Here is a 25,718-nt window from a genome sequence, read left to right on the forward strand (position 1 = left end):
TTTTTTCCCTTTCCTGCCGCCTTAATTTTTAAGCACCTGCAAACATGAAAAGACTGACTGAAATTAAGGAGCACTGAGAGGACGTTCACATTTTATTGTATAAATTGTGAAGTTAAACGTCGGTTATTTCCAGCACCATCATTAAATCACCAGCATAACAGTGCAATTTCATTGGCTGAAGCTGTGTGGCGCCATCCACCACTAAAAAACATCTACTTCCCTTTCCTTAACAAAAAAAAAGCTTTCTGAGGATGTTAATATCTAATTCCTGGACTGGCCAAACTACATGTTAGCTTCACATAGTAGGTTAGTCTTTTTTTTAGTTTCATAAATTTCTGAAAGGAAAGTGCAGCAGCGTTGGCAGTGTGTTAAACAAAGGAAACAGGATCCACTGATACAGACAACAGGATCGAGAAAACGTTGTGTAATCTGATTAGGTTGTGCCATGGAATGCAAAGGGTTAGGGCAGTTGATTGCAAATTACGCAGTGGCCTTGTATTTTACATTATGTATTTTGGACAGAATTAGTGGACAGATACATTACATAATTTCCGAAGAATTAAATCGCGGCTCTGTAGTCGGGAATGTAGCTAAAGATCTGGGATTACAGTTGCAGAGTATTTCTGGTCGAAACCCAAGGATCGTTTCCAAGTCGAAGAAGGACCATTTCAGCATAAACTCAAAAGATGGTATTCTAATTGTTGCAGACAAAACAGACAGAGAAGAGCTATGCACTCACCGTTCTTCGTGCTTCCTACATCTTCAGCTGATACTGGAAAACCCATTGGAAGTACATAGTGTGAAAGTAGAGATACTGGACATAAATGACAATCCGCCACGATTTCCTGCTGAGCATTTCGCAATGGAAATCATGGAGGGAGCAACCATGGTGGGCGCCCGTTATGAATTAGAAGGGGCGCAAGATCCTGACATCGGGGTGAATTCTTTATCAAACTATTGGCTTACACCAAGTGAATATTTTGTTCTGAGAGTGAAAACCTCTGATGATGGTATTAAAGTACCGGAGATCGTGTTGCAGAAAGCTCTGGACAGGGAACAGCAGTCGGTGCATCATTTAATCTTAACAGCTGTAGATGGTGGAAATCCTGCGCTATCGGGTACAGTAAATATTACAGTTATAGTATTTGATTTTAACGATAATGCACCTAAATTTAATCAATCGTCTTATAATGTGAGACTTAAAGAAAACTCTCCAATAGGAACTGTTGTGATCCAACTGAAAGCCACAGATCCAGATGAAGGTGTCAATGGAGAAATAGAGTATTCATTTAGAAGGGGTCGCATTTCGGGTAACGTTAATCAAGTCTTTAGTATAGACCCTCACACAGGAGAGATCAGGACAAGTGATGTCTTGGATTTTGAAGACGTTGGACAGTATACTATTCAAGTAAAGGCAAAAGACCGGGGTACACCAACTGCGGAAGAATATTGTACTGTCAATGTAGAAATTATTGATGTAAATGACAACGCCCCCGAAGTGATCTTAAACTCTTTAGCCAACTCCATAAAGGAAGATGCTCTTCCAGGCACTGTTGTTGCTTTAATCAGTGTTAGTGATAATGATTATGGAGAAAATGGGCGTGTCCATCTTCAGATACCACCTGACATTCCGTTCAAACTTGTGCCATCCCTTGAAGATCACTACACACTGATAACACAGGATTTTCTGGACCGTGAGGCCAATCCTCAATATAATATTACGGTAAAGGCTACTGATTTGGGGTCTCCTCCTTTATCCGCCCAACGAATGATTTCTATTAATATTTCTGATGTAAATGACAATTCACCTCGTTTTTCACAGTCTTCATATACCACCCACGTACAGGAAAACAATCATCCAGGATTATTTCTTTGTTCCGTGATTGCTTCTGACCCCGACGATGGCAAAAACTCAAAGCTTTCTTATTCAATCAGAAACCAAAAAATTGGAGAGCTACCCGTTTCCTCATATTTTTACATCAACCCCGAAAATGGCTCACTCTATAGTGCTCGTTCCTTTAATTATGAGGAAGTCCACTATTTTCAACTACAAATCCAGGCTGAGGACATGGGTAGTCCTCCACTGAGAACCAATGTGACGGTTGACATATTCATCATTGACCAAAATGACAATGCTCCACAAATTGTTTATCCCAAAGCGGTACAGGGCAGTACAATCCAGCAAACAATTCCTCGTTCTGCACAAGTGGGTTACTTAGTGACCAAGATAGTAGGGATTGATGAAGACAGGGGTTATAACGCATGGCTCTCATACAAGCTTCAACCATCTCAAGATGTTGATGAGTTCCTTATAGCACCCTATACAGGAGAAATCCGCACAGCTAAGGTCTTACAGGATTCAGGAGAGTCAACAAAAAATGTCGTTGTTGAGGTGAAAGACAGTGGGAAGCCAGCCCTTTCTACTTCTGTTACTCTGCTTCTATTTTTGGAAGATAACTCAGAAGGATTTTCGGGCTATAAGGATATCCCTGTTGTTTCCTCTAGTTCGTCAAATTTAACGTTGTATCTCATAATATCGTTGATAGTAAGTTCGTTTGTTTTATTTCTAACTTTTGCAGCTCTTGCTGTTAACTGTCTGAGAAAGAGAAAAGGTGACACGTTATGTTCTGCAGATCTTTGCTGTTGCTACACAGAGCAGAACTTGGATACTAAGTATCCATATGACTACTGTGCTGGAAGCCTGAGGGTACAACTGAATTCTGATGGCCCTTTGAAATATGTAGAGGTGCGTCCAAGTGGGATGATATCCCAGCCAGGACAATCAAGATCATGTTTACCTCCAGTGGTAGATGGGGAAGAGTTTCTTTTTCTCAAACCTACCACTAATGCGGATACCTTCTCTTCAAGTACAAGTAATCCTACCGATTCTGCTAACATGGTAAGTGATTTACAAACAAACTTTATTCTCTGTCCACATGCAGTACAAATGTTTTTCAGTATAATGATTTATAGTTTAAAAAGTAATCTCTGTTCCTTAGGATAAATAGCTCTACTTATATAAAATTGAAGAGCATTAAAACCGTCTTTCATGGGTTTTGTATGTGTGTGTGTGTGTGTGTGTGTGTGTGTGTGTGTGTGTGTGTGTATATATATATACACACACACAAACATTTTCTGTACTGTTGCTGTGTATTGTAAATTGTATGTAGCTGGGGTTTTTTCCCCTCGTCAGACCTCCGAAAACGTGACCTGTCCTTTTGGATGATCCTGCTCAATAAAACCAAACAGACAAGTAAATAAACAATCAAAGAGGGAGACAAGTATCCCATACAGTCGAACCTTTACAAAGAGAGTTCTTTAGACTAATACTAATGTATTTCAGAGGTATATTAAAATTCTGTGGCTGTTACACTAAGCATCTTTTGAAATGTATGCATTTAGGTCTATTAAATAATATAGGTATCAGTTTCACTACAAATTAACAAATATGACAATACTGAATGGGTGTTAAGCCAGTCATTTTTTCATACTATATCTTTACCTGTATTATGCTTAATTCATTGGAAATACAATGTAACTGAGTCTTTTGAGGATTTATGCCTTCACAGTATCCACCCTTAGACAGTATTTCCTTTTTCAAGGAAGGCTATTCCAGTCAAGCCAGGATTCAATTGTTTATTATCCCTCCAGCCATTCACATCTTCTGCACCGGTGGCCATAAGTTTGGCACAACTTCTGATAAGATGGTACTGTGTGATAAGACCCCATTACTGAAATTAAACACATTGTATATCACATTTAATGCATTATATATTTTTTCTATTTTATATAATTACAAAGTAAGTTCATTTTGAAAATGTTAATTTCTCATAATGTAGTATACATAGATTGTGTACACACAGCTTAAAATGGCTATGTGTCTGATAGAAGTCATTGCGGATGTGCAATCCAAATTACAATGTACATTTCCATCTGCTGCTGGTCAGCCATATTCCTTCTAAGTCACAATTTTCACCGGTCTTTGTAAGATCATGAAATCCTCTTGCACCAAAAACAGAAACATTGAGATGCAGCACATAACAGAGAAATGACAGTGAAACTCTAAATCCAGAATATACCAAATAAGAGTAAATGAGAAGGTGTTAAATTTATCATCACCTGGAGTCTGAATAAAATCTTCACTGCACCATCTTCCACTCATATTGTTGTTACTGCACAATGGCAACCACACTGTATAAAACTACCATGAAACTGAACGAGAGAGAAACTAGTTTAGCCACCCACAAACAGGTGTAACCAGCAAGTTTCTGAAATATTTTGAATGATATGTAGGAATTCCATACCTGCTCATTCATAATGCCATGGTGAGGATTGCACCAGTCACTTTTTCTGCTATAACCTCCCTTGATATACTCCAGCAGACAACATGCTCATCTCCCTTTGTCAAAATAAAAAATCTTTCACACATTTACACATGTGGGCATGTGCACAGGTATACATATACACACACACACACACACACACACACACCATACCAAATGCCATCTTATTGTATACTTCCGAACTGACTACTATCTTTTCAAAAGCATGGTCTGGAAATTGCACTCACCAGTGCTCCCCATCAGGTATTGCCATTGTAACCACAAACTTACATTCCATTCTTTATTCTTCCCATTTATTTCTATATTTAACAACAAGAGTTGGCAAAAAGTTCTGAAATATCATTGTCTAGTTAAAAAGTGGTTAATGAGCAACTTTGTCATATGCACAACATTTTATTTTCCTGGTGCATATTTTCCTCCCTACAAAATGATCCTTAAATTGCTATATACAAAAGTATACTTATTTCTACAAAATGATACTTACATTGACACATTAGAAAACAGCATGACTTAAGTTTTTCTTCTCCTCTGTGACATCCTGTTCTATTCACCTTACAAATGGTAAGCTAGGTTGGCTCTGAATGAAATCTTATGATGCTTTCTTTAGGAATTTCTCTCCTTGGCCCTTATGTAATCTCACCTATCATATCTTATCATATCGATATCACACCTGCCACTCATCTCTCCTTTAACTTCCAACCTGTCTCTACCACACTTATCCAATCCCTAATCAAAAAAGTTAAAGCCAACCACCCTATCTGCAGACCTCCCTGCAGAGTACTTACAAAAAGCTGTAGACTCCATAGCATTCCCCATTTCCATCTTGATCAATAGGACCGTAACTGATGCTACTTTCCTCTCCATCTGGAAAATATCCCATGTTATTCCACTCCATGAAGGTGGTAGTTCAATGGAACTGTCCAGTCATAGACCCATTGCCATTCTTTCACCACTAGCCAAAATAATGGAAAAGTGCATCCATAAACAACTTATGGACTATCTAATTCAGAACAATCTGCTGGTAAACTCTCGGCATGGCTTTAGGCCACATCACAGCACCACCTCCACCCTCCTTTCCTTCACTCATGTCATAAACCATAGCCAGAATAATCATAAGCTATCCTCAGCCCTCTTTCTCGACCTCTCAAAGGCCTTTGATATGGTCAACTACCAACTACTCATCCACTCTCTGAAAACCATTTCACTGGACAACCATGCTATTCAGTGGTTGCAATCATATCTGAGTGGTAGACAACAGGCTGTACTATGGCAGGATAAACTATCCACCCTATTACCTCTTACCCTTGAAGTCCCACAGGGCTCTATTTTAGCCCCCCTTCTTTTTTCAGTCTTTATCAACAAACTTCACACTGTCATCCCAGAAGCAACCTGCATCCAATAAGCTAATTCCACTCTGATCTGTACAGCCTCCTCCCCATCAGACCTGCAAACCTTATCCCAGAATACATTCAGCACAGTTGAAAATTGGCTCTCTAATCACTATCTGCTCTTGAATCCTAACAAAACTAAACTACTACTCTTCACCTCCACTACTAGGTCCATCCCCTCTTTCGCTTTCCATAACATCCAGTAATGGCACCATTATTTCCCCAGATGCCCATACTAAGTAGATAATAACATCAAATTTGATATGCATGTAAATCAAAGTATCAAAACCATTAATAAGAAGCTTGGCTCACAATATAAAAATAAACCGTTTCTAACCCCGTTAGCTAGAACTGCCATCGCTTGCTCTCATCTACTCTCTACCCTTCTATATGCTTCCCCTATACTCTCTAACTTGAACAAATCTGAACTTAGCAAACTCTCATGCTACTACAACCATATTGCCAGATTTGTCACCAGCTCCACATATAGGACACACCACTGTCAGAACCTTCATCCCCTAGGGTGGCTAGAATTATCCAACTTACCTCAGTTCAATCAGCTCATAGTAACGCACAAAATTCTGAACCATCCTGAAAATACTTCCACACTTAAAAACATAAATTTGTGTAATAACTCCAAGCCGTTACGCTCATCCAACAAACTGTTAGTCCAAACACTCAAAGCTAACACCGCAGCTAGAGACTCCCTGTTTGCCAGCTTTGTTGATAAAATTTGGAATTCACACTTCCAGCTACCCTTACTCTTGAACCATCTCTAAATCATTTCAAAAAACATCTCAAACGGTATTTTACAACATACTGACTTTGTCCTTGTTCCAACCCTGACTAACTCCTTAATTATTTTCAAATTAAAAACATTACTATATGCATTTCTATTGCTCATAACTGTTTGTTGTAACCTACTAGTTTTTAAGCAATGATGCACTGTAACTCTTTCTAGTCCCTTCATGAGGGCTATACTGAAATATTTTTTAAAACATGCTTTACTATTTTGTGGGATGTTGATCTGTATGACTTGAGCTTTTCTCCCCAGGCCTCTGCTAAAAATGGACATGTATCCAGTCGGACTATCCCGGTCAACAAATGTAAAATAAAATAAATAAATCTTAAAAGGACCACTACATGTACAATCAAAACCTGTCAACAGCAGAATAACTAGTTATTAATAATTTCATATTTTTCTAACCCTGAATAATTATTGGGGTGTACACGTTGCTTTTTTGAATACCAACTTTTTGCCCATAATGCAGTGTCCCACACATGATGATATTAATTTGCCATAATCTGTTTTGTCAGACGACACTCCTATTCACAAAGAAAGAAAGTAGTGAGAAATGCTGTCTCTCTTAGGAATTCTCGGTAAAAATTTTTTTTTTTTTGCAATGACTCTTACATACTTGTTTCATATGTGTGTCACATCATCTATAAAAAGTTCTTGCAAAAAGATAGAGAAATAACTGAGATAACATCACCTTTTCAGATGTGAACTTTTTTGAGATTCAGGTCCTGTTTTTCTTCCCTGAGTTAGCCAGAGTGTCATATTTCCAAAGCCCAGTTAACTAATGAAAGTGCTGTCAGTAGTTATGTTTATTTACTTTTAAAACAGAAAAAGCTTTATAGACCTCTGGCCCGAGGGAAGGAGAAATGCAGTTTTATATGACAACGCTAAGTCAAAGAGTTGAGAATTTTGAACATGAATGCATTTATGACCTCAGTGGGTATGAAATAAAAAAGAGCTACAGGTAACTGCATTTATGTGTGTTTCCTTAGGAAAAATGATGCAAGATCAAGGGAGAAAATTCCTAAAGAAAGTATCATTAGCTTTTATTCAGCACCAACATAATGTGTAGTGAGGATGCCAACTAGGATAGAAATGAAACTGCTTAGTCATGTTTTTTAATATATCAAAGTAAAGGAGTCATTTTGTAAGGATGGAATATACACTGGGGAAAGGAAATTTTGTGTTTAGGGTGTATTTGTCCTTTAATGTTTTGGCCAAGAAAAACCCATATAGCAAGGTAGTTTTAGCTCTCTTTTCTGCCTCATCCATTGGGGTCAACATCCTTTTGACTTTGCTGAAATTTACATTTCTTTTACCATGTACCATCATTAATAACTGCCTTTGTAAGTGATTGGAAATTTCACAACTCTTTTACTTTGTAATTTCCAAGTGAAGAAACCTGATAATGACAGAAGCAGTCTGACTTGAGGAGTTAAGTCACTCATTCACTTTCAAAAATCTAATTTAAACACTTCTTTACAGCCGAAGAATTTATTGCTTATTATATTGTGTTTAAAAAATGACAAAAAGCACACACACACTGGAGAATGTCACTGGAAGAACATTTCAGACACTTTACCAAGAGATTCTCAAAGTTAATAGTAATTCTGAGTTCTGCCGTTCTAAGTAAATGGAAACAAGATTTTGCATAAAAGAAAGAGAGTGAGATAATTCCAATATTCTGAGAACTTGGATTGAATTATGGAAAAAGGAAGTCATTTTAAAAAATCACATCAGATTGCTTGCCCCCTTCAGGGTATTTTGAGTTAGGGCAAAAGGCAAATAAGTAATGACTACTTGAAGTGGTGCAGAGTTATTAATTTATTGTTAGGCATTAAGGTAAGATAAACAAAAAACATGTTTGTAATTTCTGGCCACAGTGATTAACTACACAATATAATCCCTAGAGATTTGTATAGCTGTTTATTGTACTGCATAGTAACTGATATGCATACTGTACTTATGCTAACTCACTACTCAAAACAAGGTGTTTGTTTTTTGCAGCTCTCCCTTCTGTGTCTCTTTTCCAATGCCATCACTATAATCTGTTTATTCTATTCTATTGTAATTGATTGTGTTCTAATCTGTTTTGTTTTGTTGTTTCTCTTGTTAACTGGGTTGGCAAACTGCTCCATAGACATGTTTCAGCCATGACCCAGTCCATGTAGGCAGTCATAGCATCAGCAGTAACATTCATGGATGTTAAAAAACTACAGTGCAAGTTATGACAACACGGAAAAAAAAGATTACATAATAGAATAACATTGTTTTTGAATATGAATAACTGTTAGGAAAGCATTAAGACCTACATGAATAACTTTGAATAAATAAGCAAAACAATAGGAAATCACTGCCTTAAAGTGTGTGTGTGTGTGTGTGTGTGTGTGTGTGTGTGTGTGTGTGTGTGTGTGTGTGTGTGTCGCTCTTCCTCTCTCTCTCTCTCTCTATATATATATATATATATATATATATATATATATATATAGATGTATTGTTTTCTAATTGACATAACAGTGTTGCACACATACTCAGCTTTGTACATCTGCATTAATAAAATATACAGTATATACAATTGTAAAATAAGTTTGTATTCCCAGGCTGCAAGCTACTATAAGAGTAATTATGTTTATTCTGTATCCCTGTGCTGTGGCTGAAATAGGTCAATTTGGAGCAGTCTACTACCCCAGTTAACACATTTAAATAAATAAAATACTGAAAAGTTTAGTATTTATCTTTTCAAACCACTCCAGGTTTAACTATGATGTCAGCACTATAATTTTCAGAATCCAGAATTAATTCTACTGGATTAACAAGTTCATTTCTAAAAGTGCTTGTCTCTCTGTGAATGAAATATTTTTAAACTGGGCATAATACTGTGCTTTTTATAGTTACATAAAGCTGTTCTCTGCCTTCTGTATAGGACGTCTGTTCTAGTTCTTCTTTAAAGTGTGTGCCTTGAATCATCTGTTGGGTAGGTTAACACCAGAGTAGAAAACATAAAAGTATAAATAAAAATTAGTAAAAAAAATGAGAATTAGATTATATGACAGCTTTCAAGATTATCATATATACTTCTCCTTACAATCAGTACTAATCAGTCAATAATTTCCTTTAAAAAAATTACATTTACCATACCTCACAACTGTTCAGATATTTGCAAACTTTCCAGATTTTTTGCCTCATATTTTTGGTCTGCTCCTCATAAACTTTTAGTTTTTTGGGCAAATCAGTTTGGGTTGATGTCACTAAATAATGACAGACATTTGAGTTTCAGACTTTATATCCTTCAGAAATGCCTCCTGGCAAAAGAAAATGGTTCTTTTAGTAAATTTCTAAGTTTATAAGAGCGATATTTAAAATCTGCCCCTATTTTTGGGCCCTTGTCCCCTCATTATTTTTGGCTTTGTTGATATTTCTTGTACTAAGAGGTTCAGAAGTATGACATTTACATAAATACTAAATGTCCGCATGAGATTATGAAAGTTAAATTTCTTGGAAAACACTGAGTTGAAGGCTTGAAAGATGAGTCTGTGAACCTTGAAACCTTTTCAAGAAAGGTCTGGGCTGTTGTCCTGCAATCTTGTTTAATTGCACACAGTTCCAGAACTGAATCAGATTGTGTAGTATGGTAACTCACTTCATTCTGGAACTAAACAGAAGAATAGTTCAGACACAGATCAGAATTTAAAGTACTACATACTGTTGGATGGCTTATGATAAAGGCTGAACTGAAAGATAACATATGGCTGTTGCATAATTAGGCATGTATATTCACAGGTTTTAGCAGACAGCAGAACTTATCTGTGCAGCAACATGAAGGAATGCAATGAAGTACTCCATCCTTTTCATGGTTAAAAGTCAAACTTCAAGCAAGAAAGATGTAGATGTCATTAGATTTTAGTCCAGAGGCTGAGAAGTGAGACTGAAGAGTATATTAAGGTCCTGTTATAGAATGTTAATGGCACAGTCTTTCAGGACAGAGAGTCTGCAAACATGCAAATAAACAAATAAATAAGTAAATAAGACTTGAAATATGAAGAGAAAGCCGCATGCATTCACTTCAAACAAGGTTAATGTATGCAGTTAGAACTGCTAAGAGTGATGAATGTCAATGCAGGTGGCACAGCACGTATCTAGAATATGTTCTATGATGAATGTCAATGCAGGTGGCACAGCACGTATCTAGATTATGTTCTATGATGAATGTCAATGCAGGTGGCACAGCACGTATCTAGAATATGTTCTATGATGAATGTCAATGCAGGTGGCACAGCACGTATCTAGAATATGTTCTACAACATGCAGAGTATCTAGGGCTGTTCCATCTGCAGGAGTGTTTGTGACCTAAGGGAGGAAGTTTTATATGTGAAAATACAACTATCCCACCAATGAATGTCTACTTGTCGCAAGGACTGTGTCTCAAGGTCCACAACCAGTTCGGGACTGTGTGTCAAGGTCCACAGCCCGTTCCTTGAATACAGTTGGACTACATTATTGATTCAGTCTTGTCCTTAGCAACAAGAAAATCAAGCATAATACATGTGAGTCAGTGGCAGGAACAATTCTGTACAAGGTAGCAACTGCACTGTCATGAAAATATATTCATGCAGTCTTGTTAAGTGAAGGTATTTGCCTAGATACAAAGAATTTACTTTAAAAGATACGAGGTCATTATGTCTGTCATGGAAATCTTTTCCTAAGTTGTATGACAGTACCATTTGCACAGCAAGTTTGTCCTTTTATATCTTATGTCTGATTCAGGTATATTCACTAAATTAAAATAGGTGCTCCTTCAGTTTTGATTTGAAGCTCTTCTAACTTTGTTTATTTTTGATCACATTTGTTTGGTGATTCTTGGGTGGTATAACTGACTTTTGCGAATGTTGTTTCCCATACTGCCAGACCAAAGTGAGGTCTTTTTAATGCAGTTATTTGATTCGGATTATCCATAAGACAATAAGATTTTTTCTTTGCTAGGGACTAAGATTTTTGAGGGGTGTAATATTGAAACTTAATAAGCTTAAAAAGCAGGACCAAGAGTGCTAAGGAGGAGAAAGGGCCTAGTTTGAACCAGAAGCCAATTAAACTTTTTCAACAAGTCACAATGACAAGTTTGTGGGTCTGTTAAGAACACAGACTGACTTTTTTTGTCAGTTGAAGCAGGTGTTGGATTTGGAGTGGAGCACAGACAGTGATAGGCCATACTGTAATGTGGATATAGAGTGCATTCTTAGCTAAGGTTTTACCATGCTGCCACAGACAAGTTAAGAAGTTGTATGAGTTGTCCTTTTTGTGTCAAGGTCTGAGAAAGTTATGTGAGTAGAACAGGCATAGTAAATGGGCTTAAGTTACAGCACTGTAAGAGCACTGAATGCTTGACTTGTAAGTATATTTTAATTTACTTTTATACAGAAGAATAAGGGACAATTCTGTATATCAGAATGAGGGGCATTCTGTAACTTATGAATAACCATGCCAAGCACTTTGTCATACACAGTTATACATGTAAGATTAGATGTCTGTCAGGTTATAATTATAGAAAGAATCAGATGTTCTTCGTGTTTCGCTGTTGCAGTCATTACATTTGGGTAATCTGCTGGCAGGTTGCCCTCAGACGGACTGAATAACAAAGTCTTGGGTCCTGCGTTGGTTGCCGTCCTTTCTTCCATGACGTCAGGTCATCAGGGGTATAAAACATGCAGCTGACGCCATTATATCAGTCTTTCTTGCCACGCGGTGCCCGAAGAAGAAGCAGTTCGCAAGTGCCGGTCGGCCGACACCTGAAATTTTCGTTTTTGAGTTTCAGAACCGAAGTCTTCAAACTAAAGCTAAGTACCCGTTGAAACTTTTCTTGCTCCTTACCAATGTCAGTAAAAGTTAATAATTGCATTACTTGTGGGAAGCAAATACCTCATAAGGATTTTCATTTATACTGTATTCCTTGCTTAGGCCCTGACCACAACGTGCCTTGCTGTCAGTTTTGTGCTAAATTTAACCAACGCACTATTAAGCGTCGGTATATTTTTGCTTCTAAATATTTTGGTTCAAGATTTAAGTACCCTGAAATGTCGTTGGTTAGCAACCCGACTACCGGAGTTCACAAAAATTGCAAGGAAAAAGACAGAGACAGACCGTCGAGGTCCAAAACCGACGACGAAGCTTCTCCTAAGCCAGTTGCCGGTTCGCCGGTACTCAGTGAGGCACTTTCGCAGCCCCTCATACCCGCTACTTTTGAGTCGCAGGCCTCTACCGAGACCCATTCAGAGTCCGGTATGCCGCGAGATTCTCAAAGTATTGAACCCGTGGATGTCTCTCGCTTGGATGGTTCCGGAGCCGCTGAGCAGGCTCCGGCTTCTGAGGGTGTTTTCAAGCCTCAACATTTTTATATTAAACTGATGCCATCAATAAAAACAAGGTCAAAAACAACTTCTATGTCTAGAAAACCGATGCATGAGCCACGTGCTCAGGCCCCTATACCTAAAAAACAAATGATCAAAATGACTGAGGATTTAATTACCTTGATCAGGGGTTCCCAACCCCCCACCCCCTGCTAAGAGGCCTAGGCAAGGCACTGATTATGAATCTTCAGATCAGGTTTCCATTTCTTCTGATTCTTCTTCTGATCAGGAATTTTCTATTCCACCTTATGAGGATTCTGACACAGAGGAATCCATCCCATCTGCATCTCTTCCTGAGGATTACTCTTTTGGAGAAACTTTGCATACTTTAAGGGAACATTTTCATTGGGAGAGTCAGGACTTTTCTGAATCAAAAAAGAGGCTTAGGGATTTCCTTCTACCTCAGCATAGGCCTTTGGCAATACCTCCTGTATTAGACATTGTAGATGATGTGTTCTCGGAATCAAACATGAAGCATGGCTCCTGATTCCTTGCCTCCGGCTCCTAGTAAGCCAGACAGATATTACAGGGTTCCTGACTCCCACAAATTTCTTTTCAAAAATCCTGCTGCTGATACCGAGACTATTTCTCAGGGTTCCAAGGGTGTTAAGGCTTCTACAGCCAAAAATCCTACCCCTTCTGATAGAGATTCCATGGCGCTGGATAGATGGGGTAAGAAGGTGTATACGTCTGCAACCTTGGCAATCAGGGCTTTAAACTGCCAGTTTCAGATGCTTAAATATCAACAGCATGTTATGGGCTTACTGAAATAGAAAATGATGTTGATTTCTGATTGTGTGGAAAATAAAGAGTTACAGGATTTATTGCATGCAGCAGAACATGTTGGAAAGCATACATTGCAATGTGGTTTTGATTCCTTGTAGGCCTCTTGTAGGGCCACCGTTACTGGATCTCTGATAAGAAGGCATGCCTGGCTCAAGGAGCAAAATCTGCCTGATCATGTTAAAGCTAAATTGTTGGAAGCCCCTTTACAGCATGATACTCTGGTAATAAGGCAGAAAAGGTTTTAAAGAAAATGGAAGACAAAGCTAAATCTATGCAAACTGTAAAAGATTTTTTGCAACTGCAGCCACCCAGGTTCAGTAGGCACTGGCCTACTAAAAATTGGTCCTTTCCTGTGTCCAACAGAGCCACTCAGGGCAAACCCAGGTGCTCAAAAGGCTCCAGATATCAATCACAGGGATCTTACAGGTCAAAGCAATGGTGTGCCTCCACCTCCAAATCTGGAGGTAACAAAGCATAACCCTAAAGTAAGCAGTCTCAATGACTTTCCTCTACCATCTCCAAGCACTTATCTTTTGGCAGCCCCCCTTGGGGGGAAAACTAGCACTTCATGTTCAAAACTGGCAGTTAATTACCCAGGACAAGTGGGTGTTAAACTTAGTATCCCAGGGGTACAGATTTCTTTTCCATTCTTTGCGCATTCCAAACAGATGGCCGGATCTGCCACAAAACCAGTGGTCAGAGGCCCAGAAACAAGTCATGTCCCTCATGGATATGGAGGCTATTCAACCGGTACCAGAAAAAGAAAAAGGACAAGGATTTTATTCAAGACTTTTCCTAGTACCCAGAAAAGACAATACTGTCCAATACTGGACTTATTGATTCTGAACACGTTCCTGGACATTCCAAAATTCAAAATGCTGACTTTACAACAGCTACTGCCTATGCTAGGCAATAATGCTTGGTTAGTAACTCTAGACTTGAAAGAGGCATACCTGCATATCTCAATAAGGAAATCTTGCAGGAGATACCTCTGCTTCAAAGCAGGTTTTTTTGTATTACGAATTCTCTGCACTTCCCTTTGGCTTATCTACTGTGCCCAGGGTCTTTACAAAGTGCCTGGCACCAGTAATTGCATTCTGCAGACAAAGAAACATTCAAATTTATCCTTATCTGGACAATTGTCTCATTCAGGCAGAGGACAAGGACACTCTTCTTCAACATCTGGCGTTTGTAAAAAGGCTCCTAGCATGCCTAGGGTACACCATAAATGAAAAGAAATCACAACTGGTAACCTCTCAAATAATTACATTTCTGGGAACAAGCTAGAATGCAGCTGCCCCGATGGCTTACCTCATGCCAGACAAACAACTGCAATTGACAACATACTTCAAACAAATTGCAATAAAAAAACAGTTATCTGCAAGACAAATTCTGAAGGCCTTGGGGTTCATGGCATCCTGCATTCTACTAATTCCATATGGGAGACTGCATATGAGGAAACTTCAATGGTACCTAAAAAGTTTATGGAGTCAACATTGTCACAGCCTGGAAACTATGATCCCTCTCATTCCCTGCCTACAACAGGAGTTTCTTTGGTGGGCAGAGACATGTCACCAAAACAAGGGACTGTCATTAACTCTACCCCCTGCCACCCAAACCCTAACTACAGACGCATCAGACTATGCTTGGGGGGCCCACCTGGCAGGGTGATGCATTCAGGGCAAATGGAGCCCAAACCAAATGCATCTGCATATCAACCAGAAAGAAATGCTAGCTGTTCAGAATGCTCTGACAGCCTTCAAGGACTTACTTCATCCAGGACAACTACTGATAAAGATGGACAACACCACAGTTATGTGGTTCATAGGTTCATAAGTAGGTACTAGGCTATTGGCCCTAGGGCCTATATAAGCCTAGACAAAGGTACCCTGGCTTTCGCCACCCAAGAAAATTATCTTCCTGTGCCACTGTCAAGCAGAGCCACAGAAGTGATCCCCGGGGTGAATTTCCTATCTCCCATCTAATCATCAAGATTTTTCTTGAACAGTGCTAATGAGGAGCTTTCTCTGATATAGATAGGTAGTTTGTTCCAGAGTATGGGAAGTCTCTGGGACAGGAATCTATCCCTCCAGCTTGTTCTGTTTATTGTGGTGATGAGGTTTAGGCCCCTAGAGCATGTAGCTCATAGGGATTGGGATTTCTTTAAGTGGAGCATGTCTAAAAGCTCTGGGTTTGACATAGCTTTGTGTGTTAGGCAGAGATCGCCTCTGAGTAGGTGATATGCAATGGAGTAAAGCTGCAGTTTTTTGAGACTGTCTGCATAGGGCATCTCTTTGAGACCAGTAATCCTCTTTGTGAGGTATTTCTGTGGCCTTTCCAGTTGTTGTAGATGTCTTGTGAGGTACATACCAAAAGGGGCATTGTACTCTATGAGTCTAATGAGTGATGAGTAGAGGGGAACAATGACCTCTCTTTTCCTGGATGTGAAACCTTTTGTGATGAGGTGTGCCACATAGAAGGATTTCCTGACTACTGTGGCAATGTGATTATCAAAGGAGAGACTACTGTCCACCTGTGTCCCAAGGTCTCTTATCACACTTTCGGTGTTAAGTAGACTACCGCCTATGGTGGTAGTTCATGGGTACTGATTTTTTACCAAAAGGAATGACAATGCACTTTTTGGCATTGAGCTTGAGGCCATGGCTTTGACACCAGGCATCTGTCTCAGCAAGGCCATTTTGTAGGATGTCCACATCTTTTGGAGTTTTGATTATGGCTCCTAGTTTGCAGCCATCTGCGAACTTCATTAGCCAAAGACCTTCTGTGTTGGCCTGTACTTCAGAGAAGTAGATACCAAACAGGAGAGGACCCAGGACTGAACCCTGTGGTACTCCACTTGTCACTGGTCTGAAGCTGGATTTGGAGTCTGCTACTTTCACAGTGTGGGTTCTGTCAGTGAGCCAGTTGGCAACCCATCTTGTGACATAGGGATTTATACCTAGTTTAGTGAGTTTATCTATAATTCCAGAGTGGGGGATGGCGTCAAAAGCCTTGGCGAGATCTAGATAGGCTGTGTGAACCACCTTACCCTCATCTACAGCTTTGGTGACTGCTTCAAAGAAGTCTATCAGGTTTAGGAGACATGATCTGCCTTTTACAAACCCAAACTGGGTGGGGTCCTGAGTTTGGAGATTACCAGTGTCATTGTTTATAAGTTCCATGATGATACGCTCCATAGTTTTAAGTATTTTTCCTCTGTTTATTTGCTAGGTTTTTCTGCATAGCCGCCTATTTTGAGCATTTTCTGGCTTGTTAAACTTGATTTTTGCATTACTAACTGTATTTAGAGCACAACCTAGAGCTGTTTACTGAATTTCCTGTTTGCACTTATTTTTAAAATCGTTTTTTTCTCAAAACTTGCATTTTATCTGTCTTTGGCCTAGCACTCTTGTGTGGGGTCATTTACTGCACTGTTATAACTTGTTGATACTTGTGAACCTCTGCTATCTCTGAAAAAACAAAAAAATCTTGCTTTTTCCCACTTTTCTGAGATTTAAAAAAGTTCAGTTACAGGCTTGCTGTTCTTGAACTGTTTGTAAGTTTCTTGGAGGCCATTTTTTGCTTGGGCTAAAGGGAAGTCTCTCTGTTGATCAGTGGCAGTGAAAAACATTGAGCAGCCTGCCTGCCCCTGTGGGAGTGGTTACTGACTTGAAACTGTAGTTTTATTGGCCATTTTGGGTCAATTCCTAACTCCTTCATCTTCCTCTCTTAAAATCTGGTTGCCTCGTGGTTTTGGCGTCTTTTCAGGCTTGTTGGCTGTTGGTGAAGCACCCACCAAGAGGAGAAAACGCTGAGAGAAGAAAGGAGCCACTTTTGAGATTTTAAGTATTTTTCCTCTGTTTATTTGCTAAGTTTTTCTGCATAGCTGCCTATTTTGAGCATTTTCTGGCTTGTTAAACTTGATTTCTGCATTATTAACTGTATTTAGAGCACAACCTAGAGCTATTTACTGAATTTCCTGTTTGCACTTATTTTTAAAATCGTTTTTTTTTCTCAAAACTTGCATTTTATCTGTCTTTGGCCTAGCACTCTTGTGTGGGGTCATTTACTGCATTGTTATAACTTGTTGATACTTGTGAACCTCTGCTATCTCTGAAAAAAAAAAAAAAAAAAATCTTGCTTCTTTCCCACTTTTCTGAGATTTAAAAAAGTTCAGTTACAGGCTTGCTGTTCTTGAACTGTTTGTAAGTTTCTTGGAGGCCATTTTTTGCTTGGGCTAAAGGGAAGTCTCTCTGTTGATCAGTAGCAGTGAAAAACATTGAGCAGCCTGCCTGCCCCTGTGGGAGTGGTTACTGACTTGAAACTGTAGTTTTATTGGCCATTTTGGGTCAATTCCTAACTCCTTCATCTTCCTCTCTTAAAACCCTCTTTTGCACGGTTTTGCGCATTTTTGTGCATAGCGCAACAACGGGCAGTGCCGCCTAATTGGGTTTAAACTATTCCTGGCTCCACAAAGTCTGCTCTTCACTTTTTCCCTTAGAACTGCTCTATCTCTCAATTTAAACACCATATTCTCATTCTAAGGCCCTTCACTGGTCTAATTAATTAAGTAATCCTACAAGTTAGCACTATTAAACCATAAGCACTACTTACTCTTATACTCTCTACGATTACCCTGTCTTCTACTGGTCCGTCTTAAATTCAGTTTCCCTATATTACTCTAGCATGTCCAAAGGTCAGTCAATGGTTTCCTCTCCAGTCCAGCTGGTGAATCTGGGAATTTTGAGGCAATGTTACAACTGTCTCATGTACATGGACAACCCTCTCCTCCTCCAAACAGGTTCAAATATATGTGAGAGATACAACTATTTAGCCAAACTGGAGTCTGAGTTCTCTCATCTCAAAACTGGTGTAACCAGTCAGGAGGAGAAGGTAACCTCACACAACGCAATTCCAGTATCACATAGTCCCACCACATCAGCGAACCAAACACATAAATACACAAAAACATACTCGGAGGCTCTAAATAAAAATCTACCTAAGCAACAGAGACCTCCAAAGCAGACATCCAAGCAAATGCTACCTCAAAACAAAACACGCACAACACATAGCCCACAAAGTCAGTGTGCCAAGCAGCCACAGCCCTTAAGGCTGAATAACACACCTGATACTCTTGTAATAGGTGACTCTATTGTCAGACACACTGACATCCCGCTCACCAGGCTGAATAAAGAGAAGGTCACGGTGAGCTGCCTGTCGGGTGCTAGGATCCGCCACATAATGCAAGCACTCAGGTCACTCCAAAGCAAATACAAATATGACTCAGTCATTGTACATGCTGGTGTGAATGACCTGAGATGTACCTCCCTGGACTACATGAAAAGAGACATAGAGGAGTTCTCTGATCATGTAGCCCAGGCTGGTATGACCCTGACCTTGAGCAGCATCTTACCCTCACCTAAAATGATGTCACAGTACAAAGACAAAATGATCGATTTTAACAATTGGCTAAAATTTTGGTGTCATTCAAAGGGGACCCAGTGTCTGTCAGCCTGGGATGACATGCTTGACAAGCCACTTTGCTTCACTAGGGACGGCTTGCACCTGTCACCACTGGGCTTTTGGATATTGGCAAAGGCTCTTGCCACCCCCATAGTGCCTTTTTTAGGCAAGGCTCAAAAGTCAAACCCACCCCATAGACAGCACAAGGAACAAGAAACTAAGGGTAATGCTGCTTAACGCCAGAAGTCTTAACCTCAAGATGCACGCACTCGAAGCTCTCCTCAGTATGGAGAACATCGATATCTGTGCAGTGACAGAAACCTGGTTCAAGGCTCCAGAGAGCACCCCAGCACTACCAGGCTATACCTCATATCATGCTTTTCGGCCCCAAAACCTGGACTGAACCACAAAAGGAGGGGGAGTTTCCATATTTATCAAGGATATCCACACCGCCAGGTTAGCAGCATTGCAGAAAGTATCGGAGACCATCCATGTGCAACTAACAGTGGGCAAGACTGCTTTTCAGTTTATAGCATCCTACAGACCACCCTCTCAAAGTCAGGAATCCCACTCAGCTTTCCTGAAAACATTGGAGAACATGAAGATCTCTCCAAACACCATTATATTGGGTGACTTCAACTACCCAAACATTGACTGGGAGCACTACTCAAGCCCCAGCACCTTAGCCCAAAGGTTCCTGGAAATTATAAACTCAAATGCTATGGAACAACTAGTCACCACTCCCACAAGAGGGGACAACATACTAGACCTGATCATTACCAACATGGGGACTCTATGCTCCACACCAGAAGTATATCCCTCATTGGTAAGATCAGACCATAAATTAATTTCACTGGATGTCCACATCCCGATCCCACCCCAGCCCAGAAAACCACAGTGAAAAACTTCTCAAAAGTGAACTTCTCACTTCTCAAAACTGAAGTGGAATCCTTCAAGGCCCCAGGGCCAGTGGAAACTACGGCCCAAACTGCAGAATCCTATATAAACACATTCTACGGACATCTACAGGAATGCATGGATCATGCTATCCCAAACAAAACCAAGACCCAATCATCCAAAAGCAGGCATCCAGTCTGGTGGACCCCTGCCATAAATAAACTGTACAACAGAAGGAGGAAGCTACTACATGATAGAGCAAAATCCCTAATAGGGAAGGCATCTCTGATCAGTACTAGCAAAAAATTACGATCCCTCATAAAATCCTCCAAGGCCAGCTTTGAGAGAAAAATTGCACAGGACACCAAAGACAATCATAAGGCTTTTTTCAGTTATGTTAAGAACCTGGGATGCAACTCCCAGACTTGTTCTGAGTTGATTCTAAATGACAAAAAATACACTGAACCCACAGACATCGCCAATATCCTGGCAGACAGATTCAGTGCAAACTTCTCCACCCCCTCCTCCCCAAAAGAGCAAGTATCTATCCCGGCAGAGGGCTGCCTCCCAAACATCTCTGATGCTCAGGTGAAGGCTGCCCTCTCCAAAGCAAAAAACACTGCTTCCATGGGACCAGATGGCGTCCCAGGTTGCGTCCTACATGAACTCCAGGAGGAACTAATCCGTCAAATAAAACAGCTATACAATCTCAGCCTCACAACAAGATATGTGCCCACAGAATGGCGTACAGCAACAGTGGTCCCACTCCACAAAGGTGGAGCCTCTACGGACCCTGGAAACTATTGCCCCATAAGCCTGACTAGCTTAGTCTGCAAGGCTATGGAGAGGATCATCATGGAGCTCATAAACAAAGACATTGGGGACCTACAGACACTAGATCCTACCCAGTTCGGCTTTGTCAAGGGAAGATCCTGCCTTTTGAACCTGGTTGACTTCTTCAAAACAGTCGCCAAAGCCATAGATGAAGGGAAGGTAGTCCACACAGCCTATCTGGACCTTGCAAAGGCATTTGACACAATACCCCACTCGGGCATCATAGATAAGCTATCCAGCTTAAATATAAACCCCTATGTCACAAGATGGGTCACAAACTGGCACAAAGACAGAACCCACAGAGTGAGAGTTGCTGGAGCCATGTCAGACTCGAAACCGGTCACAAGTGGCATCCCACAGGGTTCTGTCCTGGGACCACTCTTGTTCGGTATATACTTTTCCAAGGTACAGGCAAACGTGGAAGTACTATGGCTCACCAAGTTTGCAGATGACTGCAAACTGGGCACCATAATCGACTCTCCAGCTGACACAAACATCCTTCAAAAAGGTCTCACAGAGACAGATAACTGGTGCCAGCTCCATGGTTTAAAGCTAAATGCCAAAAAATGTGTAGTCATACCCTTTGGCAAAAACAATGTGCCCACAAATTACCACATAGGTGGAAACCCATTAAGTACAGAGAAAGTTATTAGGGACCTGGGGACCCAAGTTGATAGCAATCTCTCCTTTGAAAACCACATTGCCAAAGTGGTTAGAAAGACCTTCTACATAGCCCATCTCATCACGAAGGGTTTCACTTCTAGATCAAGAGAGGTAATCTTGCCCCTTTATTCATCCCTCATCAGGCCCATCATAGAATACAATGCCCCTTTTGGGATGTACCTTACCCGACACCTGCAGCAATTAGAGAGACCCCAAAAGTATCTCACCAAGAGGATCAAGGGTCTCAAACAGATGCCATATGCTGCTCGGTTAAAAAAACTCCAGCTCTACTCAGTTGCATACCGCCTACTTTGAGGCGATCTATGCCTGATATACAAAGCTATGTCAAATCCAGAATTAATGGACATGCTCCACCTCAGTAAATCTAAATCCCTTAGAGCCACACGCTCGAGGGACTTGAACCTCAGCACAGAAATAAATAGAACTTGCTGGAGGGACAGGTTCATAACCCAGAGGCTCCCTTCGCTCTGGAATAGAATTCCAGTTCATGTGAGGCAGAGCACCTCACTGAATCTCTTCAAGAAGAATCTCGATAGGTGGATGGGGGATCGTAGGTTTGTCCCAGGGATTACTCCCGTGTCACTATTAGACAGAGGCACAGTAAACTAAACCTTAAAAAGGGCACAGTATACTCAAATCAAGGGGTGGTGTAAGCCATACAGAATCAGGCTAGGCTTATAATTGCCCCAGGGCAGATAGCCTAGTATGAACCTATGAACCTATAGTCTTGCAGACCAGGCTCATTAGGCTAATTGGGCGATAGTTTCCAGGGTCTGTGGTGGCTCCCCCTTTGTGGAGTGGGATAACTGTCGCTGTGCGCCATTCAGTGGGCACATAGCCTGAGGTGAGGCTATGATTGAACATGGTACTTAGGTGGGGTGCCAGTTCTTTCTATAGTTCATGTAGAACACAGCCTGGGATGTCGTCAGGTCCCATGGATGCTGTGTTCTTGGCTTTGGATAGTGTGTTTTTTACCTGTGCAGCTGTGATTACAAGAACTTTGCGTTCTTCTGGTATAGAGATGGGCCCTTTAGGGGATGACAGAGGGGTAAAGTTAGCACTGAACCTATCTGCCAGGATGTTGGCAATATCCGTTGGTTCTGTATATTTAGTGCCATTGTGCTGTAACTCAGAGCAGATCTGAGTGTTGCCATTGAGATTCTTGACATAGCTATAGAATGCTTTGTAGTTGTCTTTAGAGTCAGTGGCGATTTTGTTTTCATAACTAGCTTTGGAGGATTTTATGAGGGATCTCAGCTTACTGAAGCTGACCAGGGAGTTTCTCCAATCATGGGATTTTACTCTTTTTTGCAACAGTTTCTTTCTTCTGTTGTAGAGTTGGTTTATGGCAGGGGACCACCAGATTGGCTTCCTATTTTTGGAGGATAGCATCTTGGTTCTGTTAGGGATTGCACGATCCATGCACTCATGTAAGTGCTTATAAAGTGCATTTGTGTAGGATTCAGCAATCATATCTCTATTGTTCATCAGCATGGGTGTCCTGAAGTTGGCTTTGGAGAAATTTTTTACTGTGGTTTCCCTAATGGGGGGTGGGGGAAGGATGTGGATGTCTAGGGTGATTAGCTTATGGTCAGATCTGACCAACGTGGAACTGACCTCTGGTGTGGAGCACCAGTTGCCCATGTTGGTAATAACCAGGTCTAGGATATTGCTGCCCCTGGTGGGGGTGTGGATAAGTTGATCCATGGCATTGGAATTTATGAATTCCAGAAAACGTTGAGCACAAGAGTTGGTACATGAGTAATTTTCCCAGTTAATGGTAGGGTAGTTGAAATCACCCATTATTAGGGTGTTAGGTTGTACCCTAATATTTTCCAGTGTATTAAGAAATGAGGAGTGGAAATCCTGGGGCATGGTGGGGGATCTGTAGCGAGCTACAATTTGGATTGCGGTCTTGCCCAGAGTTAGTTGCACTTGGATAATCTCGGATGCATTATGCTGAGCAACTAGCCTGGAGGTGTGGATATCCTTAATGAATATGGACACGCCTCCGCCTTTAGTGTTTCAGTCCAGGTTAGGTGGCCGAAAGGTGTGGTATGAATTATAGCCTGGTAATGCAGGGGTACTCTCTGGAGCCTTGAACCAGGTCTCTGTCACTGCACAGATGTCGATGTTCTCCATTTTAAGGAGTGCCTCGAGAGAGTGCATTTTGAGGTTTAGACTTCTAGCATTGAGTAGCAATACCCTCAGATTCTTTTTGCCTGTACCTGTTAGGGTGGTGAATTTGTCATTTGAACCTTGCCTAAAAAAGCACTATAGGGGTGGCTAGAGCCTTAGCCAGTATCCAGAATCCCAGGGGCGACAGGTGCAGGCCATCTCTGGCAAAGCATGGTGGCTTGTCGATCATGTCATCCCAGGCAGACAGATACTGGATCCCCTTAGAATGACACCAGAAGCTTAGCCAATTGTTGAAGTCAATCATTTTGTCCTTGTACTGTGGTATCATTCTGGGTGATGGCAGGATGCTACTCAGGGCTAGGGTCATACCTGCCTGGGCCACAAGATCGTACAGCTCCTCCATGTCCCTTTTCATGTAGTCCAAGGAGGTATGTCTCTGGTCATTCACACCAACATGAACAATGACAGAGTCATATTTGTACTTGTTGTGGAGTGACCTGAGTGCATGTGTTATGTGGCGGATCCTGGCACCTGACAGGCAGCTGACAGTAACTTTCTCCTTGTTTAGCCTGGTGAGTGGAACATCAGTGTGCCTGGCTATAGAGTCACCTATGACTAGAGTGTTGGGTACGTTGTTATGCCTTATGGGCTGTGGTTGAGTGGCACACTGAGTTTGTGGGCTATGTGTCATTTGGGTTGTGTTGGGGGGGTGGAAGTTGCTTGTGTTTCTGCTTTGGAGGTCCCTGTTGCTTGGGCAGGTTTTTACTGAGAGCCTCCGTGAATGTAGGTGTGTGTTTTGTGTTTCTATGTGTGTGTTTTGGTGGTGTAGGTTTTGAGGGACTATGTGCTGAGTGTGGTGTGGTGCAAGTGTTTACCTTCTCCTCTTGACTGTCTATTCCAGTCTTGGGTGAAGAGAGCTTTGCTTCCAAGCAAATGTATGGCACATAAACAAGTAGGGGGATACCCATTCCTACCCCTTCTGCAGACTAGCCATGGCCATGTGGAACACATCCATGACTTACCAAATACATCTTCAAGCTCAGTTCCTGCCAAGAAAGCAAAATACTCTGGCAGACAATCTAAGCAGAAATGTTATGGACCCGCATGAATGGAAACTGGATCCACAAATCTTCAACATGTTAACACAGAAATGGGGAAGTCCAGACATAGATCTATTTGCCTCTCCCCAAAGCTATCAGTTGGACAAATTCTGTACGAGAACGCATCACAAAAAATCATGGAAAGTGGATGCTCTATCCTTCAGCTGGAAAAACCTATCAGTCTATGCCTTCCCCCTCTGTCTCTACTCTCCAAGGTCTTACTAAAATTCAGACAGGAAAAACCAAAAATGATTTTAATTGCGGGACTGGCCTCGCCAACACTGGTATCTGCTTCTAAGGAATATGTCACACCTTCCTCCATGGTACTTGCCTCAGACACATCACCTACTGTCTCAACAGAACTATCAAATTCTGCACACACAGCTCCAAACTCTAAATCTTGCAGCATGGCTAATCAACTACACAACCACATCTTTCAGTAAACCTGTGATGGATGTCATTTTGGAAGCCAGAAGGCCTAGTACTAGAAAATCTTATACTGACAAATGGAAGAGATTCTGTGCTTGGAACCAAGCACAAGGATTAGACACAGCAAAGCCCGATATTCCTCAGATTTTGAAATACTTAACTGAGATGCTTCACAAGGGCCCATCTTTTTCTTCAATAAAAATATATGCCTCTGCCATCTCGGCTCATTTCAACACAGAGCCTCCTCTTTTTTCTCATCCCTGCTAAAGCAGTACCTCAGAGGGGCCAAAAAATTAAGGCCTCCCAGGAGAGCACTGACTCCTGCATGGGATCTCAATTTTGTGCTGGAAAAACTCACCCTACCTCCTTTTGAACCAGCAGCTACTGCAGATATAAAATTTCTTTCTTGGAAGACAGATTTTCTTTTGGCAGTCACTTCAGCTAGAAGGGTTTCA

At 40.9% G+C, this 25,718-nt stretch overlaps 1 protein-coding gene across 1 annotated transcript in view; it reads left to right on the forward strand.

The window, feature by feature from the left end:
• The first annotated feature begins 445 nt into the window (after nucleotides 1–445).
• LOC122800418 (protocadherin gamma-C5-like) overlaps nucleotides 446–25,718 on the forward strand; it is a 35,792-nt gene continuing 10,519 nt past the window's right edge. The window contains exon 1 of the mRNA XM_044069865.1: nucleotides 446–2,899. Coding sequence (XP_043925800.1) covers nucleotides 446–2,899 — 2,454 coding nt within the window. The remainder of the gene's footprint in view (nucleotides 2,900–25,718) is intronic.

This window comes from Protopterus annectens, chromosome 4.part0, assembly GCF_019279795.1.
Source record: "Protopterus annectens isolate FY-2018-M chromosome 4.part0, PAN1.0, whole genome shotgun sequence".
Taxonomy (NCBI): domain Eukaryota; kingdom Metazoa; phylum Chordata; order Ceratodontiformes; family Protopteridae; genus Protopterus; species Protopterus annectens.